The sequence below is a fragment of the Neopsephotus bourkii genome, unplaced genomic scaffold (assembly GCF_033783945.1).
Source record: "Neopsephotus bourkii isolate Nb327-2 ecotype Australia unplaced genomic scaffold, CSIRO-AGI_Nbou_v1 NB_414, whole genome shotgun sequence".
NCBI lineage: Eukaryota > Metazoa > Chordata > Aves > Psittaciformes > Psittacidae > Neopsephotus > Neopsephotus bourkii.
In genome coordinates, this window is record NW_026900918.1 from 1,767,366 (window position 1) to 1,785,998 (window position 18,633).

The window sequence follows — 18,633 nt, forward strand, 5'->3', positions numbered from 1 at the left end:
TGTGTTGAGGATTCAGATGAGCAGAGGTTGGCCTCGGCTCCAAACCCCAGTCTCTCCCGCACACTGCAGTGAGCTGGGTGATGCTGGTTGCTGTGAGCTCCCTCATGATGAAATGTCCGTGCAGGGCAGTGCCCTGTCTGCAGAGCCACGGCTGGCACTGGGGCTGGGAGCCACTGTGAATCATCCTCCTTAAACAGCATTTCCAGTTCAGCTCTGCAGAGACGCCTCTCACAGCCTTTGCTGCCATAACAGAGCTATTAAAGCTCCTCCAGCTCCAACCCCTGCCATGGGCAGGGACCCCTTCCACTGGAGCAGCTTGCTCCAAGCCCCTGTGTCCAACCTGGCCTTGGGCACTGCCAGGGATGGGGCAGCCACAGCTTCTCTGGGCACCCTGTGCCAGCGCCTCAGCACCCTCACAGGGAAGAGCTTCTGCCTAAGAGCTCAGCTCAGTCTCCCCTCGGGCAGGTTCAAGCCATTCCCCTTGGCCTGTCCCTACATCCCTTGTCCCAAGCCCCTCTCCAGGTTTCCTGCAGCCCCTTTAGGCACTGGAGCTGCTCTAAGGTCTCCCCTTCAGGAGCCTTCTCTTCTCCAGGCTGCCCCAGCCCAGCTCTCTCAGCCTGGCTCCAGAGCAGAGCTGCTCCAGCCCTCGCAGCATCTCCATGGCCTCCTCTGGCCTCGCTCCAACAGCTCCAGGTCCCTCTTGTGCTGCTGCCCCAGAGCTGGATCAGGGCTGCAGGGGGGGGGTCTCCCCAGAGCACAGCAGAGGGGCAGGATCCCCTCCCTGCCCTGTGCTCATGCTCTGGGGGTGCAGCCAATGTGGGTCCAGCCCAAAACCCTGTTGTAGAGGCCATGGGGTAAGATACACATTTTCTCACTCATATCCTATGCTGGGATCAGGAGGTGCAGGTTGGGTCTGCCCCAGCATCTCCATGGCATGCTGGGGCTGGAGGGACCGGGCCTTACGGCACAGAGACCCCTAGGGAGGCTTATCTGTAGGTGATGGACGTCACCTGGAAGTGGGTGATTTGGGGAGAAAGGTGTGTGCTGGGTATGAGTAGGATCTATATGACCAGCAGAGCTTCTTCACTATCCCACTGTATCCCCAGACCCACATTATCCACACGCCCTGGGCTCTGACATGGTTGGATTCCTGCTGGGCTGAACACGGTTGTGTTTGTTACAGAAAGTGGAGGATTTCGCAGGATTTCCCTGTTGGATTCTGGCTTAGGATAAGTGTTGAGCAAGGAGGGATCTTTGGGGCTGATTTTCTCCACCAGGCTCTGCCACCCTCGTGCATTTCCCAGCTGTGACTCACATCTCAGCTCTTCCCCCTCTCTGAAGCCATCAGGCACCTCATGAGGAAGATAATAACAGTAATAGTGTCTCGTGCAGGGATTTTGCTGGCTCTGCTCTGCAGAAGGGCTGGAAACTCATCCTCTGAGTGAAAGGTGATGTTCTTCCATCACTGGGGGGGTCAGGAGGAGGGGGAACCCAGCCTGGACTTGACCATGTCTGGCAAGACCATTTAGGTACTGGGGGTACCTCACCACACTCCTTGTGATGGACCAAAAGCAGGAATAAATCCTGGCAGTTGAAAAGCATCCCTAAATTCACTGTTAATATGAGGGTGTCACGTAGCTTTGTTCCCAGCTGCAGAAGTGTGTCCTGGTGGGGACCCCTGTGACATCTCAGCTCCTTCCCTGATCCTTCCCCCTGGAATGCTGGGAGGACCCTTGGGTCCTGCTCCCACCAGCACCTCCATGCTCTGCCTGTGCTGTTCCCACCACTCTCCAGCTGAAACGACCTTATCAGAAGCAAAAGCTGTGAGAAAAAGGCAAAGGCAACTGATTTCCTCTCTGGCTGATCTGGATCTCATTTTGTGCTTCCCCAAGAGAAGAAGGGGAACAAAACAGCAGAGAAAGCACAAGATTTGCATTAAAAAAGAAAGCAAGCAGCAGGCAAAGAACTAAAGTCAAAGGAAAGAAGAAGCTTTGTCATTTTGGACAGAATTCTTCTTCCAAGAGGGTCTTCTCAAGCTTCCTCCCCTTTCTTGCCATCTCTGTTCATAATTCAGTGATTTATATTTGCAGCAAACCCTTCTCAGGAGTCGTTTCTCTTTGTAATGACTTCGGTGAATTCATGTTGGGCTCTGCCTTTGGAACGGGAAGGAATTAGACTTTGCCTCGATATTCACTGGGATTTCCTTTCATGTGCTCAGTTTAACTGAGGATTCTTCATGGTTATTTGAAAGGGGAAGGTTAGAGGCAGGGAATAGCAGGACTCCTCCAGCACTGCTCTTTGTGAAGGGTGAACTGCAAAAGCGAAGCAGGCAGTGAGTCAGCATCATCTCTGCTGGTAGCAGAGCTGTTGCTGGGGTTACTGTCACAGGTGACAGAGCACATCAGCCTTCCTGGTGTCCCCACGCTGAGCCAGGACCTGCTTTCCCTGTTACATCAAAGGAAACAATAAAGCCAGGCTCTAGGAATCCTCTCCACCCTGCAAAGAAATCCCCCCCAAATGGGTTATATTGGTCATTTGGGGCTTGGGGAAACAAAGAGGAACGTGGTGGCTTTTACTTCTGCTTTGCAGGTTGCATAAGGCAAGTCATTTGAGAGCATCCTGGGTTAGCTCTTAGCAGATCTCTTTCATTATTGCCAGTTCTTGCCAAAAAGGAGGTTGGTCAGCAGAATGAAGCAGGTCCCCGTGGCACCCATGGGTGTTCTCCTGGCAGCACTGCTTCACCAGCACCCACCACCACACCCCTGGTCCTGAGGAGAGGGCTTAAGAAGACAGAGAAGTGACTCATCTGCTCCCTCTCACCCTGTTTTTGGTGCATTCTTCCTTCCAAACATCCCATAATATGAGGCAATTTCCGAGCAGGGTTTCTGAGGAACGTGCTGTGCAAGAAGGGGGATCCCAGAGGGGAAGCTCTGCAGCTAAAAAGGAGGAAACCTGCTTAAAAGCCAGTCACAGGGTTGAGCCGCAGAGCTGGGGGCTCTGAACTCCCCTGCACACCCCCCATGATGCTGCACTCATCCCTTTGCTCCAAATATTTACTGGTTTAGGTTTTCCCAGCTGGAAAGGAAGCCTTTTCCTCACTCTTTACCTGCAGGCTCTGCAGATCCACCACATCCAGATGTTCCAGCTAAATGCAGATCCACCACATCCAGATGTTCCAGCTAAACCCGAACGCACTGCCTGTGCTTAAAAACTGCAAGCTCTGTGCAAATGCATCTCCTCTGCGGGAAATGACCCCCAAAAGCAACGTTACAGCAGAGGAGAGGCTGGTTAGAACAAACCAGTTCCCAGCACTGGTGATCGAGGGTTGCACTCACTGAGGACACACAGAAAGGGCTTCAAGCAGGAGAGAATTTCCCCTGGATTGCCAGCGAGAAAGTGAATTATGACAATATTAGCACGTAGAATCATAGAATCAGGGAATGGTTTGGGTTGGAAGGGACCTTAAAGCTCCTCCAGCTTCAACCCCTGCCACGAGCAGGGACCCCTTCCACTGGAGCAGCTTGCTCCAAGCCTCTGTGTCCAACCTGGCCTTGAGCACTGCCAGGGACGGGGCACTGGGGTTTTTGTTCCAAAGCACTGTATTAACTCAGACCAGGAAATCAGAGCTGCAGTGATGTGTTTTGCCTGGTGATTTATGCAAGTTTAATTCCTTAGTTAGCCATTCCCTTTGAGACGGAAAGCCTGAGGACCCTGTCCCTGGGGGATCCAACCCCCTGGAGCATCCTTGTAACATGCAGCCAGGCAGGAGTCACCTTGTGTCTTTCCATGAAGAGCTACAAAAGGGGGTTCCTGTTCTTTCTCAGCCCTCCCCCACCCTGCGTGCTCCCCATTTTACCCACCAGCAGTTTCATACCAGGCAAAACAGATCGTGTGATTTTGGTGGAACCCAGAGATCTTCCTCAGTTTCTATTCTAGGGGCTGTGGGTGTTCCAAGCTGCATTGGACTTCCCCAGTCCTGCTATCCCTTAGCAGACAGAGATGCTCTGGGCGACAAGTGTGGCTCTCCATGAGCTGGCTTGTCCCCAAGGCGAATGTGTGTTTGCATTAAGCTGCTTTCCTCTTGCAAGCTCCTTTTTTGACACCAAGCTTGCTAAATGTTGGCTCTTGCCAACGATCCCAAAGCCGTGTGTTGATGGAAGTCATGTCCCACTTGAATACATGATGGCAATGCCTCATCCCTTGCTATTTGCTCCCGGGCTTCAACTCCTGCAAGCTTAGATTTCATCTCTGTGCTCTCTAACATGATGTTCACTGAACTAGCACAGGAAAAGTCATGGCAAAACTGGGAGGATTGGGGAAAGGCGGAGAAATGCAAGAGACAGAGCACAGTTTGAAAGTCCCTGTTAGCCTTCCCAGCAGCACAGCACTGCACGGGGAGACGTGCTCCCATGAGACAGCTCCGTGCCCTCCATAAACCTCCTCCTTGCCCAGCTCCCACTGATCTCATTGCTGGTGCCTTGTGCCAGGGCAGGGGAGGGTTGAAACCGGCTCCATCCCAGCACAGGAAAATCCCTTCATTTCTGGGATGCAGTTTTGCTTTTGGAATACAAGCGGCTAAAGGCGGAATGTGCGTGTTTTAAAATCAACCTTTGAGCCTGCACAAGGGGTGCTTTGTGGCACAGGGTGACTTAGAGATCCCCTAGTGTTATATGCAAAGCAAAGTCAGGGTTGTTTGTGCTGCTGAAGGGAATTCGGCACCAATTGACCCTGGATATCTTGAGCATCCTCTGAAAATTTAGCAGTTGGGAAGGGACTGATCATGTATTTTAGGACAAAGCGCTCTGGCTGCATTGATTTACACAGCAAGAGCTTGATGGGTTTGGTTGTAGGGGCTGATATCCAGAGTTCTCACTGCCATGGGGTGGCATTACCACTCACTCGGCTCCAGGAGGCTGGGAAGGCTGTGCCCATTCTCCTGGCTGACTGTCACCAACCCCAATGAGAAGTGACATCCATGGAATAAGTTATTTGGGGGCAGGGAGCAGTCACCTCTCACCTGCACAATGCATTTTACTTGTAGAAAGTGGGGGTTTGTGTCCTTATGAGTCAGCACCCAAACACTCCCCTGCTTTCCTCCTCCCCATCACTGCAATGCAGGACATCTTCCGCTCCTGTGGACACTTTCACCTTCCTAATGGAAACACAGTAACATTGCCCTGTTGCCTCCCTGGATTTGTGGTTAAATTGCTTTGTCAATGTAACCTTATCACTTAATGACCAACTAATGTCGTGCAACAGGAGCTGCGGAAGGACTCGCTGGGTATCATTTCACTGGCATTGTGAAGCCATTGGAACGTGATCCCCGTTCCACTGGCATCTGCATTAACATTGTTTGGCCACCATAATCCCACCCAGTTAATCACAGTTTTAGGATATTAAAATAGGTCTCACTATAGCCTGAGTTGTAACTCCTCCATCCCCAAAGGGTTGCATGGGTTTAGCTCTGTTAAAGCCAACAGTCACTGGGTGAAACAACAGCAATACACAGTAACTTGGCTGATCTTTTTCAGCCACCAAACCTTGTTCCTTAGTGGCCAAGCAGGGACGTTGCTAAATCCACAGCAAGAGACATGAGAAATAGCTCCTGTTATTTTGGGTGAGCAGTTCAATTCTCACTTCTCCATCTATTAACCACAATGGCTGTTCTTGGAAGACATGCTGCCTTTAGGAACCAGACTGCCGCAGGCAGAGAGGATCCCAGGGTGTTTGGGTTCCTGTTGTGCTTGGTGCTGAATACCCTGTAAAGAGAGCATCAGTTATCCCTACGGAGCTCTCATTGATGCTCTGTACCTGTGCTGAGGGCTGAGCAAGCTGCAGTGTTTAACAATGTTCAATTTTCCTCCCTCTTCCAAATTTCACTGTTTTTCTCATTTTCTGCAGCCGTGAGCACAGCGCAAGGCTTCTGGTGCAGGATTTAAATAGACTCGAGGTGGGAGGCGAGAAATATTCCCTTAATGTAGAGAGAAACTGAGGCACGGAGAGATTGAAGGTTTCACTCCACGACTGAGATACACATGGAGTCTGACTAACACAGGCACAGGAATGCTGTGTGCTCTAGAGCTGGAGCACTAAACTCATGCTGAGCAATGAAGATGCAGGTCCCATCCCTCTTTCTGCCTCCATGGGTGGCACCGGTGGAGAATTTGTCTTATCCCAGCTGTTATCCCAGAGCTTTTGTGGCTTGTAGAGGAGATGGAATGCCAGATTTCTGGGAATGGGGTCAGTGACCCCATCCCAGTGTACACTGGGATAACATCACAGCTCTCCTGGAAGGATGTGAGCCTCAGGGACTGTGGGATGCTCCCATCTCCTGTCTCCATGAAGGAGAAGGTGAGGATGGCAGGACTGCCCAGGCTGAGCCTGAAGTTGTGTTGTTTGACTTATTCCCCAGTTGCTAAGCAAATAGTCCTCATTAAATCAGGGATAATCTGCTGGGGAAGAACCCGTTGAAGGCTCAGGGAGGGCTGAAGGTGGCTGAACCAACCAAAACAGAGCAGGGTTAGAGCATCCATCCATGTGTTTTAGTTGTCTAATGTACATTTTAGCTGTACAGGCTCCAAGTTAATCTTGCAAAGATGGGTTGGTGCTGAACTCTCTGACACCAACATTTCTGTCTGCAAAGGCTCTGGGCAGTGATCAGTGACCCGAGTGACAACCTGGAGCCTGGATCTGTAACGTTTGTCTGTGTTATGAGCAGCAGAGGTAGAGGTCATGTTTCTCATGCCATGAGAAACCCTGTCAGTGGGTTAATGCTGTGCTGCCTCTCTGGAGCAGTTGGAGCTTTGTGTGCTCCCTGCCATGGGAGGAGAGACACTGCATTTAGAGTGCATTAAGGTATTACTGTCACAACCTCTGAGCTGAGAGGTTTCTGATCCTCCGAAATGAGGAGGAACAGATTTGTCCCAGATTTCTCAATGGAGGCAGGTTCCCATTCCAGCAGAAGGAGGGAAGTGCAGGGCAGATGCTGCTGCTGCAGCATCAGGTGCTGAACCCTTCTGCTCAGCTGCTAATGGGGGATGAGGAGAGGTTTGGTGGGAGATGGACAACCCCAAAAGAATGCTTGAGAAGCAATGGGGTTCAGCAGGAAGGAGGCGAGATGTCAAGGAGGAAGCAGGGTGCTAAAGCAGCCCCGTGCCAGGGAATAGCTGGGGGTTGGGTTGAAGGTCCTGAGCTGTTTGTGCTTTCACACTTAAACAGGGGAGATTTAGGTTGGATTTAAGGCAGGAGCTCTTCCCTGTGAGGGTGCTGAGGCGCTGGCACAGGGTGCCCAGAGAAGCTGTGGCTGCCCCATCCCTGGCAGTGCTCAAGGCCAGGTTGGACACAGGGGCTTGGAGCAAGCTGCTCCAGTGGAAGGGGTCCCTCCCTGTGGCAGGGGTTGGGGCTGGAGGAGCTTTAAGGTCCCTTCCAACACAAATCATTCCATGACTATGATTCTATGTTTTGTGCTGCCCTGTCCCCCTCGGGAGGGATGCTGGGGGGGATCCCTCATAGTCCAGGTCTGGCTGTGGGAAGAGGGAAGCTGTGTGTCCCTTCTACTTGGAAATCCACCCTGAAAAGGCCATTAAAGAGGGAAGAGAGTGATGTTTGTTCTGCTGCTTTGTACAAACTGCATCTGATGTTACAGGTCATCGCCTAGAGCATTGCACAAGGGGGTTTCTTAAATGGCTGTTAGAATGAAATCACATTTGTTGAGACCAGATGCAGCAGGAAACCTTGATGGAAAAGCAAAGGGAACCAGGCAGTGGGAGGACTGGGACCTGTTGCATTAGACACAACAGTTCAGCTGATGGTGGCTGATGCCATGCAGGAGGTGATGCTGTTGCTGTACCCCCGATACTGAACCAAACCTTGGTTCGTGACAGGACCTCACGAGAAGGAAGCAGCTGAGGGGACCACCAAGGAGGAGGTGATGCTGCTGACCTGCAGCAGATTCACTGCTTTTGACGGGATCATGGGAAGCAGCAGAGGAGCAAACAGGGCCAGTGCCTGGGGCCAATGGGCTGTAGCCCCTGGAGAAATCCTTTGAGGCACTGAGATGCCAAACCAAAGCTGCCCAGAGCTCGCTGGTTATTGTGCTGTGCTGCAGCTGAAGGGGCTAAGGGCTTAATCCTCCTCCTGGTTTTAAGGGGAGGGCTTTTCCTAGCAGCATGACAGAGGTTTATGGATCTCTGTTTCTGATGATTTTGCCCCTGCTGAGATCCAAACTGTTGCCCTTATGGAAGTTGTCTCCAGCCTTTTGTCATCACTAAATGTTCATAGTTGAAAGCAGCCGTGTTTGTTTGCCATAGACCAGATGACAATGATTTATTGACAGGAAACCTGGCAAAGAGATGAGCCAGACAAGTCTTCAACTGCTACACACGTGGATGTAGTGAGATGATGGCTATTTCACGGTTATGAAACCTGCGGCAGATAGGGCCTCACACTTGGATGTGAACTGTTGTTTCCAGGCATTTTTCTCAACCTGCGAGCATCAGGAGCAGCTCAAGGGTTAATCATAGAATCCCAGACTGGTTTGTGTTGAAAAGGACCTCAAAGCTCCTCCAGCTCCAACCCCTGCCACAGGCAGGGACCCCTTCCACTGGCGCAGCTTGCTCCAAGCCCCTGTGTCCAACCTGGCCTTGAGCACTGCCAGGGATGGGCAGCCACAGCTTCTCTGGGCACCCTGTGCCAGCGCCTCAGCACCCTCACAGGGAAGAGCTTCTGCCTAAGAGCTCAGCTCAGTCTCCCCTTTTATGTCTGAAAACTTAAACGTCCCCCCTGAGCCTTCTCTTCTCCACACTGAACCCCCCAGGTCCCTCAGCCCTTCCCCATCACACTTGTGCTCCAGGCCCTGCCCCAGCTCCGCTGCCCTTCTCTGGCCCCGCTCCAGCCCCTCAAGGTCTCTCCTGTAGTGAGGGGCCCAGAGCTGAACACAGGATTCGAGGTGCGGCCTCACCAGTGCCCAGTGCGGGGGCTCAATCCCTGCCCTGGCCCTGCTGCCGCACTGGTGCTGGTACAGGGCAGGTTGCTGGGGGCTGCTTGGCTGCCTGGGCACAAGCTGCTCCTGTTCAGCTCCATCACTCAGCACCCCCAGTTCCTTTCCCTGAGCAGTTTCCAGCCGCTCTTCCCAAGCCTGGGGCGTTGCAGGGATTTGTTGTGGCCCAGGTGCAGGACCGAGCCCTTTGCCTTGAACCTCATCCCATTGGCCACAGCCCATAGATCCAGCCTGCACAGATTCTTCTGCAGAGCCTTCCTATCAAATAGGAATGGCAGCACGGCCTCTTTCTAACTCTCATGGTCAAGGTCTTTCCCAAAGCCAGGAGCTCCCTGACCTGCCCAAATCCCACTTGGCCTGTGGATGGGCATTAAAGCGCTTCTGCTGTTGGGGTGTGGGAAAACAGGGAACCATTGGGGGTGAAGGGATCAGAAGTTTTCCCTGGAGCACATCTCCAGGGGATGCAGCATTTTCCAGCACTGGCTCCTACAGAGCCAAAAAACCCCAACCCTTTTGACCAGAACTGAACTATTTCCATCAGATCAGCTGAAGGGGGAAAGCAGCAAAACTCAGAGCCTTTTTTCCTTGCAGGAAATCTGAAATGCAGGTTTGGGATCAAACTGAAGCTGCCTCGCTCAGGCTGGCTCAGCTTCACTTCTCTTTTCCCGGGGGGATGCACACACACATGCGTGTGCAAACACACACATGCACACGCATGTTTACACACACACGTGCATGCAGACACACGCACACGCTCTGTCTTCTGTACAGCAAACAAATACCCCAGCACCAGTCAAAACAGTGATTCAGAGCAACTGTTGATGGCTGTGGCTGTTGCTGCTGCTTTCCCTCACCCACAGCCCCACCACGGCTGGAAACAGCAAGTGGAAACCAACAGCAGACAGCGAAATTAAGAAGGAAAAATCACATTTCCCCTTCCCATGGGAAGGGCAGGAGCCCTCTTCCCAGGCAGTGGTTCTGCCAGGAATGAAACCTCTGCCTGTCCGCAACGCGCTGAGCACCAAAGGATGCTCCGGGAGCTTGGCACTGGGAAGGGTGCTGTGGGGCAGCGCTGGGTGCTGTGGGGCAGGTCGGGGTGCTGTGGGGCAGCGCTGGGTGCCGTGGGGCAGGTCGGGGTGCTGTGGGTGTCTCTGTAGCGGTGACTGATCGGGGCGGCGCCAGCGCTGGGGGCGGACTATTTGAGCGGAGCCTCCGCTCCTCAGAGCCGCGGCCGCCGCCGGAGCACTTGAGCGGCGGCTTCTCGCTCTCCGCCCGCAGGAGGAGGAAGAGGAGGAAGAAGAGGCTTCGCTGCCGCCTCTCCGCTCCTGCGCCCCTCTTCCCCTTCCGCCCCACACCTTTATGGACGAGCGCCGGAGCTTGCTCCACTCTCCGGCTGCCTCCTCCTGCAGCCGCCATCCGCGGGGCGGCTCGACCAGCAGCCACCACAACCTGGGCTACACCGAGCCGCTGCCCCCCGCCGCCCCGCAGCCGGCCCCCGAGCAAGAGGAGGAAGAAGGTGACGAAGGGGAGGAAGGCAGCATGACCGTGGTGGGAGGAGGAGGCGGCGGCGGCGGCGACCCTTTGCTGGAGGAGCCTCAGCAGCATCCTCACCCTGCGCTGGGGGGGGATCGCTACGATCACCCCCAGGCTCCGGCCGCCGTCCCCACGGGTCAGCCCGCGGGCGGGGGGGAGCACGAGTGCTGCGAGCGGGTGGTGATCAACATCTCGGGGCTGAGGTTTGAGACCCAGCTGAAGACCCTGGCGCAGTTCCCCGATACACTGCTGGGGGACCCTCGGAAGAGGATGCGCTACTTCGACCCCCTGCGCAACGAGTACTTCTTCGACCGAAACCGGCCCAGTTTCGACGCCATCCTCTACTACTACCAGTCGGGTGGGCGCATCCGGAGGCCCGTCAACGTCCCCATCGACATCTTCTCCGAGGAGATCCGCTTCTACCAGCTGGGGGAGGAGGCCATGGAGAAGTTCCGGGAGGATGAGGGGTTCATTCGGGAGGAGCAGCGACCGCTTCCCGACAAGGAGTTTCAGCGCCAAGTGTGGCTCCTCTTTGAGTATCCCGAGAGCTCTGGGCCAGCCCGAGGCATTGCTATTGTCTCTGTCCTGGTCATCCTTATCTCTATTGTCATCTTCTGTCTGGAGACCCTGCCAGAGTTCAGGGATGACCACGACTATGAGGGAACTGGGGGGACATTTGGAATGGGTGGTGGTCCTCTCCAACCTGATGTCTTCACCAACTCCTCGTCCCCAGCTACTTCCATGGTGTCATCCTTCACCGACCCTTTCTTTGTGGTGGAGACTTTGTGCATCATCTGGTTCTCCTTTGAGCTGCTGGTCCGTTTCTTTGCCTGCCCTAGCAAGGCCACCTTCTCCAAGAACATCATGAACATCATTGACATTGTGGCCATCATCCCCTACTTCATCACGCTGGGCACCGAGCTGGCTGAGAGGCAAGGCAACGGCCAGCAAGCCATGTCCTTGGCCATCCTCAGAGTCATCCGGCTGGTCAGGGTCTTCCGTATCTTCAAGCTGTCCCGGCACTCCAAGGGGCTGCAGATCCTGGGGCAGACCCTCAAGGCCAGCATGCGGGAGCTGGGCTTGCTCATCTTCTTCCTCTTCATCGGCGTCATCCTCTTCTCCAGCGCCGTCTACTTCGCAGAAGCTGATGACCCCAGTTCAGGTTTCAGTAGCATCCCTGATGCCTTCTGGTGGGCTGTGGTGACCATGACCACAGTGGGCTACGGGGACATGCACCCCATCACCATTGGGGGCAAGATCGTGGGGTCTCTCTGTGCCATCGCTGGGGTACTGACCATCGCCCTTCCCGTGCCTGTCATAGTCTCCAATTTCAACTACTTCTACCACCGGGAGACAGAAGGTGAGGAGCAAGCCCAGTACATGCACGTCGGGAGCTGCCAGCACCTCTCCTCCAGCGAGGAGATGAGGAAGGCTCGCAGCAATTCCACCCTCAGCAAGTCCGAGTACATGGTGATCGAGGAAGGGGGGATCAACCACAGTGCATTCAAACAGGCTGCCTTTAAAGCAGGCAACTGCACAACCACGAACAATCCCAACTGTGTGAACATCAAAAAGATCTTTACGGATGTTTAAAAATCAGCACTCCCCCCCCCTTCCCTAAACCAAACCCAACCAAACAGCAACAAAATCTGAGGGTGAGGTAAAAAATCAAACCAACAATAACGATGCAAAGTGACTGTGTCCTCGGTGTCGTGTGGAACATGCACCATCGTCGGTCTCTGTGTGCCCTCGGGTTTAGACGTTTATTTTTTTAGCTCCTTCCTTTCTAAAGAGCCAAATAAAGGATCTCGGATTCTCCGGAGGACGACGCAAAGATAAGAGAGGAGGAAGATGAAGACAAAACCCACTCGCTGCCCAAACAAGTGGTTGTTCTGCAACGTGTTGCAGGGCTGCTTTTGTTTTCTTGGCTTTGGGGACGTCTCGCTTTGCTCCTGGATTTCTCCCCCTCTTTCCTTAAGGCAGCGTGTAGCTGATTTCCCTTCCATCACATAAGCTCACTTGTTGGATTAACAACCCCGGACTGGGTGGGGAGACGAGGAAAACATGTTGCAGAGCATGCTGGAAGGGGGGTGGGAGGAAATGACCATTTAATTTTACAGAGCCTCTGTTACCACATTGTTAAATGATGCTTCATATCAAAACGTGATGTGCTGCTACAGGCACATCACCGATTCCCTTTCTCCTTCTTTAGATCGTTCAGGAAATCCTAATCTGATGGGAGACCGAGGGCAGTCATTGCTGATTGAAATAGAGAAAACCAGCCCCCAAACCCTCATTTTCTGTTCTTAATTCCCTTCCTCTGTAACCCTTTGGCATCATTTCATCCAACACCAGATCTGTGGCCGTGCAGCAGGTCTGGGTGCGGGGAGGAGGGAGGAGAAAGGGGATGGTTACAGGAGCTGACGGTGCACAGGGAGCGATGCCAACGTGGACCAGGGGATGCAGGATCCATGATGGGCTCCTCTGCAGCCTCCAACAACCCAGCTGGAGACAAAGGGATATTTCCTCCTTGTGTTTTGGGTTTGGGAGAGATGCAGCCGCTTATCGCAAGGAGATTAAAGTGGCAAACACGCCTTCCAGCGGAAGTCACTGATTCGGACAGGAGCGATGCAGTTGCCATGGTGACCCTGGTTTCCTGGGAAACCCCCAAAGGTTGTCATGGCATCCCTTCTCCCATCCCCCTTGGGCCTCGCTCTTCCCACAAAAAAGCCTTTCCAGATGCTTCCAGCCCCGTCATCCCGCAGGACACCGCAGCTCGGCCACGCTACGTGACCCCATCCCCAGGCCATGGCCATGGTGTGGCTTCCCTCTGCTGAATAAAGCTCCCACAGGCAATAAGCACACCCCAGACCCACCGCTCCCTGCAGAGGAGCTCACACCTTGGCACTGAGAGTTGGAGATAGAGCCTCACCTGCAAACACCAAGAGCAACCTAGAGATCGCCCTGCACCCCATGAACCCCGGTGTATTCCCTAAATCCCATGTGAAATGGCTCCGAGCAGCAGTCGGGAAAGCTCGGCTGAGGAACTCCATCAGCTTTTGGAAACCAGATGTGTAAAGAGCAGGATGGAAAAGTAACCAAACCCCCGCCGGGATAAACACACCGGCTTCATCCTTACGTGTGCACCAGGGGCCACGGGACATCTGATGGGATCAGGTGAGCTTTGCACGGGATAGTTTAACAGCACCATGAAGTAATGTTGATTTTGGGGACAAACCTCATGCTTTCCAGTGGTTAACTTTATTTTTCCACTCCCCCTGCTGCTCTGGGATATTTCTGTGTTAAAGTGGGATAACATCCCCTAGCTCCTCTGATTATATTGGCTTTTTTAGTGCTACACACAGGAGGAAAACCCTGCTGCTTACTTTTTTGTGCAGCTGGATTTCTTCAGTTCTGGTGCTTAAAAGGTTCTTTGCAGCCATTTAATGCTTCAATCTGACCCCTGCCATCGAAGCAGGCTGAAAGCAGCACCTTGGCTTAGGCTCTGCTCTGTTCTGCTGGGGTTTGGGTTGAATAGAACCAGTTTCTCTCAAGGCAGTGTCCTGCACAGGGCAGGTAAATACCTTCTATGAAAAGGGAGATGTGCGAGTCAAACCTCTCTCATGTCTGTGGAAAGGGGAATTTGTCCTGAGAGATGCTGGAATCATAGTTTAGCTGGGATTTATCCACACTGAAAGGATCAGGACAGTTTGTAGCACTCTGCCTTAACCCCAGTTAATAAACCCCTTATAACCAGGGAAAACATCACAGCAGCCTCTTGACTAAATGTGACAGCTTTATTTGAGTTACTGTAGTTTTCAATGAACAAATGGTCCTTATGGGAGAGATGCTCTGGAGTATTTCAGGAGGTAACAAACCTGGGATCCCTTCTGGGATAACTGGGAACACCCCAGAGTGCCTTTTCCCCATAGCCAGTGGGCTGAAATGTCATTCCTGCCTCCAAGCTCTCACTTTGTCCTGTTGTTAGAGCTCTCTCCCAGTCCTACTCCTAAAAGGAGGATTTGAGTTTAAAAGCAGTGGAAACAGCCCCACTTGGGATTGTGTCTGCCTGTTCCCTGTGGCAGGAAACCACACATTCTCCGGGAAGTGGCACAGCAGTTTTTGGTTTCTCTGCCATCTAAAATAAGCGGAAACCTTGCAGGTTGCTCTTTGCTTTCCTGGCAAATCCTTGCCTGACTTCGTGAAGACAGAATAATTCCCAATGGATCTGATTGACAATAAAAGCTGCTGTTTGGGAGAAGTGGCGAAGAAACCACTTTATCCACTGGAGCAAAATGGCTTAGGGTGACGTGTCCCTGCTCATGGCAGGGGGTTGGAACTGGATGATCTTAAGGTCCTTTCCAACACAAACCAGTCTGGGATTCTGTGATTCCATGAAAAGGCAGCTTTACCCCAGTGCCAAATGCTGTCACTAACAACTGCTGTTCTGTCAAGATACACCCCAAAACCTGGCAGTGGAAACCCAGAGATACGCTTCCCATGGTCTGCTCCAGTTCTGTCTGCTTCTTCCCTTTGTGCTGCCCCATTAGGTACCATTCAGTCTGACAGCCTCTCTTGAACTGCCTCCTGCCTGTGCTGTGCCAGGAATTGGAGAGATCACGGAAGGATTGCTCTCTTTGCAGCCAGCTGCTTATTTAACTTCCTTTGCTGTCTTGCAATGTGCCTCCTATTAGGAGCTAGGACTGTTTTAACCATCACTGTGGAGTTAAAGACGAGCCTCAGCCTTTGCAGCATGCTGGACTCAACTGTTTCTAATGTGCTTAGAGGGGCAGCATTAGGAGATTAGTATTAGTGGAGCTGCCTGCCTGCTGTCTGCAAGGAGAAGGGCTTGCCTAGCCTCAGCTTATTACATTAGATGGAGGAAAGTGCATTACTGAAAGCTGCTGGCTGACATTTCAGATTGCACAGGCAGTGAGTGGGGGGGAGGCAGGGCCCTTGAAGCGTGTGGACTGTGTGTGGAGTCCTCAGCTTGTTGTTTGCCTGCACAGCGTGGCAGGGATGCTCTCCGAAATGTCCTCCTCCCATGTCCTTCCTACCTGTTGTATAAGAGAGAAGGTCACATTGATGGCACCAAGGGATGGGAGCAGGGAGATGCCACCCCTGCGATGCAGCCCCTGGATGCTTTGTATATTCAGTTTATATATGGGCACTGGGTGATAGAGAGCCTTGTACAGGCTCCTACCTCCTTTCCCAGGTGAATGTCCCTTTCCCTCTGCTTGGATTTTAGGACCTGTTCTCCCATTTCAACCCTGGATGCCACCTCAAAACACATCCTTGGTACCAGGGGATGCAGGGGACAAACAGCAACCCTAACCCTGGCCCCTCCACTGGGTTCTTTGGCACTCCCCCCTTTTTCTCTTGTTATTTTCCCTTTTGTGTGTGTTTTCAGGCCTGACTTCTGTTGTTCTCCAGCTCAATAGAAGCCCTTCAGGTGCTTGGGGTGGAGCGGGGCAGGATCCATCCCACCCTGTGTGTGGATGCTACCAAAGGCTGGAGATTCCTCTTTCCTCCAGGAGGGTTAAATTTCTCCCCAGGCAGTTGTTTCTGCTCCATCACTTGACAGAAGAAGTCGTTTCTGTTGTTAATCCCCAGTTGAGGGTCAGTTCAGCAGAGGCAAAGGGCAGATGAGGAGCTTCCCCAGCGGAGGGGAAGGAGCCATCCAGAGCACACCAGCAGTGGAAGGGTGTCTCCTGACAGAGCTGTAGGGCAGGGAAAGGGTCTCTTGCAGTGGTTGGTGTGTAGAGAGAGCGTTCTACACGGAATCTGTTTAATTGTGTAGTTTGGAGCCCTCTTCCTGCCAAGCCTTTAAAATCTGCATATCCTGGTGCGAGCACACGGAGGCTTCCAGCACAGCCCATGCTTTAACAAGTGATCTCTGGGTGTGCTGCAAAGCCAGGAGTGCAAGGAAACAGGATTTAAACGGCACTCGTTGTGCCCTTCGGTCTCAATTGCGTGTGCTGGGAGGCAGAGCTCAGTGCACCGGCAGCCTTGTGCAAAGGCAGTTGTATGGGCGATGGGTGCAGGAAAAGGGGTCTTTCTGGGCAGTATCCTATGAATTGTCTCTGTTACTGATGGTGCTGCCCTTCTGCACCCTTCCCTGCTGTGGGTTCTCAGCCGTAGTCTGAACGGGATGCTTGGCTCGACTCTGGGGGTGTATAGCTGGGATCTTTTACCCCGTCCTTGGCTTCCCAAACAGGAGAATGAGTAATGGTATCTCTGTCAAGGCAATATTCACCCCACCTGATGGGCCTGGATTCGCTGCTTTGCACTGGGACAGCATCAGCAATCCTGCTCTTTGTCACCCAGCAAATCCCGTTTTTGCTCATGAGAACCTTGCTCCATGTGGAGGAGGGATGTGTGTGGGGTCCCTGGTAGCTGGAGCTGTTTTATCCCTATTGCTGGCAAAACTCAGCCACAAACGCTCTGAGAAAATCCCCTGTAAGTTTTTCCTTCCATTTTAAGGCACTGCCTCATGAGGAGCACAACTTTCAGTGTCTGTCTGTGTCTCATCACCGCTCAGAGCCTGATTTTGCTGCTGAGGATGCTCTGCAGCTGGGCAGGGAAACCTTCACGCATGAACCTCCCCGCAGGGCACCGTCAGCTTTCTCCTTCTTATGAACCAGGACATGCTCAAGTAGATTAAAACATGTCTCCCATCTCATTCAGCTTGTCACTCGGGTTGGGAGCAGCTGAAACACTTCCCAATGGCCAGTATTCCCCTGCTCTTCACCTGACCCTGCTGCACACTGATCTCGAGACCCCAGCTCAGTGCTGCTGACAGCAGCCGGCGCTGCTGGGTTTGTTTAAGAATGATTCATTTCTTTAAGCCTTGTAACTCGGGTGCTTTTCTGAGCATGTTTAAGCTCTGTCGTGGCTGTTGCTTTTCTACAGTTGTTGCTCTTCATTTTTAGCATCTTTAACACATGCTGGGTGGGAAGACTTGCTTTGAGTGCATGGCTCGCACGACTAGACTAGCGAGTGGCTATCTCTGCTCTTGCTGGCAAGGATGCGGAGTGCAGTCAGGTTGCTTTTGATGCTGACCAGCACCAGCTGCTTTGCTTTGCTTCCTGTGAAGCAGCATCATGGATAGATACGGAAAATCCTTTGGGGTTGTGTCATGGTTCCATCGTGGCAGAAGCACTGAAGGCTCAGCCCAGGCTGAGAAACTGGGGCTGTTCAGCCTGGAGAAGAAAAGCTGCATGGAGACCTCAGAGCAGCTTCCAGTGTCTGAAGGGGGCTGCAAGGATGCTGGGGATGGACTCTTCATCAGGGGCTGTAGTGACAGGACAAGGGGTGATGGGTTCAAATTTAAGTAGGGGAGATTTACATTAGATATTAGGCAGAAGCTCTTCCCTGTGAGGGTGCTGAGGCGCTGGCACAGGGTGCCCAGAGAAGCTGTGGCTGCCCCATCCCTGGCAGTGCTCAAGGCCAGGTTGGACACAGGGGCTTGGAGCAAGCTGCTCCAGTGGAAGGGGTCCCTGCCCGTGGCATTGGTTGGAGCTGGAGGAGCTTTAAGGTCCCTTCCAACACAAACTGTCTGGGATTCCTGGGATTCTATATGAAGAAAAAGGGTTGCCAGCAGCAGGGTCTGTGCTTGGTGTCTTGCTCTCATGGGAAGCCAAAGGTTGCGGTGGAGCATGGACAGGATGCTTTGCAAAGTGGTTTTGGCATTCACAGAGAGATGTGTTTGCAGTTTGACTTGGTTGCAATGAAGGCGCTGAGTGCGGTGTAGGATGGTGGGGTTGCTGTGCTGCTTGGAGGGATTTGGGCTGTTAGTGCATGAAAATGTGTGTCCCTGCACCCCAGACCTGGAGGGGGGAGCCCTGTGGTGTTTGCTATTGGTCTCCTGGGTGACTTTGGGCAGCTCAGCTCCTCCGTGCCTCAGTTTCCCCATCTGTAAATGACACTGAGCAGCTTCACAAAGTGTTTGCAATGAAACAGTGTGGAAGGAGGAGGCAGTTTTGAAACACAGAGCAAGAAGTAAAGAATCCTCCAAGCCTTTATGGAGTTCAGCTTTCTGGAAGCTTGCAGAGCCTTCAGAACCTCCCCCTGATACCCCAGGAACTGCAGTTATTTTCCTT

The 18,633-nt window shown here is 52.9% G+C and overlaps 1 protein-coding gene across 1 annotated transcript; it reads left to right on the forward strand.

The window, feature by feature from the left end:
* The first annotated feature begins 10,052 nt into the window (after nt 1-10,052).
* Nucleotides 10,053-13,125, forward strand: LOC133210266 (potassium voltage-gated channel subfamily A member 3-like). Its single transcript, XM_061349508.1, has one exon. The coding sequence runs from the start codon at nt 10,358-10,360 to the stop codon at nt 12,122-12,124; it is 1,767 nt and encodes a 588-aa protein (XP_061205492.1). The 5' UTR covers nt 10,053-10,357; the 3' UTR covers nt 12,125-13,125.
* Nucleotides 13,126-18,633: the final 5,508 nt, after the last annotated feature.

What these genes read in the sequence shown, in the direction of transcription:
- LOC133210266 (XM_061349508.1), top strand. Translation starts at nt 10,358, where the DNA reads ATGGACGAGCGCCGGAGCTTGCTCCACTCTCCGGCTGCCTCCTCCTGC.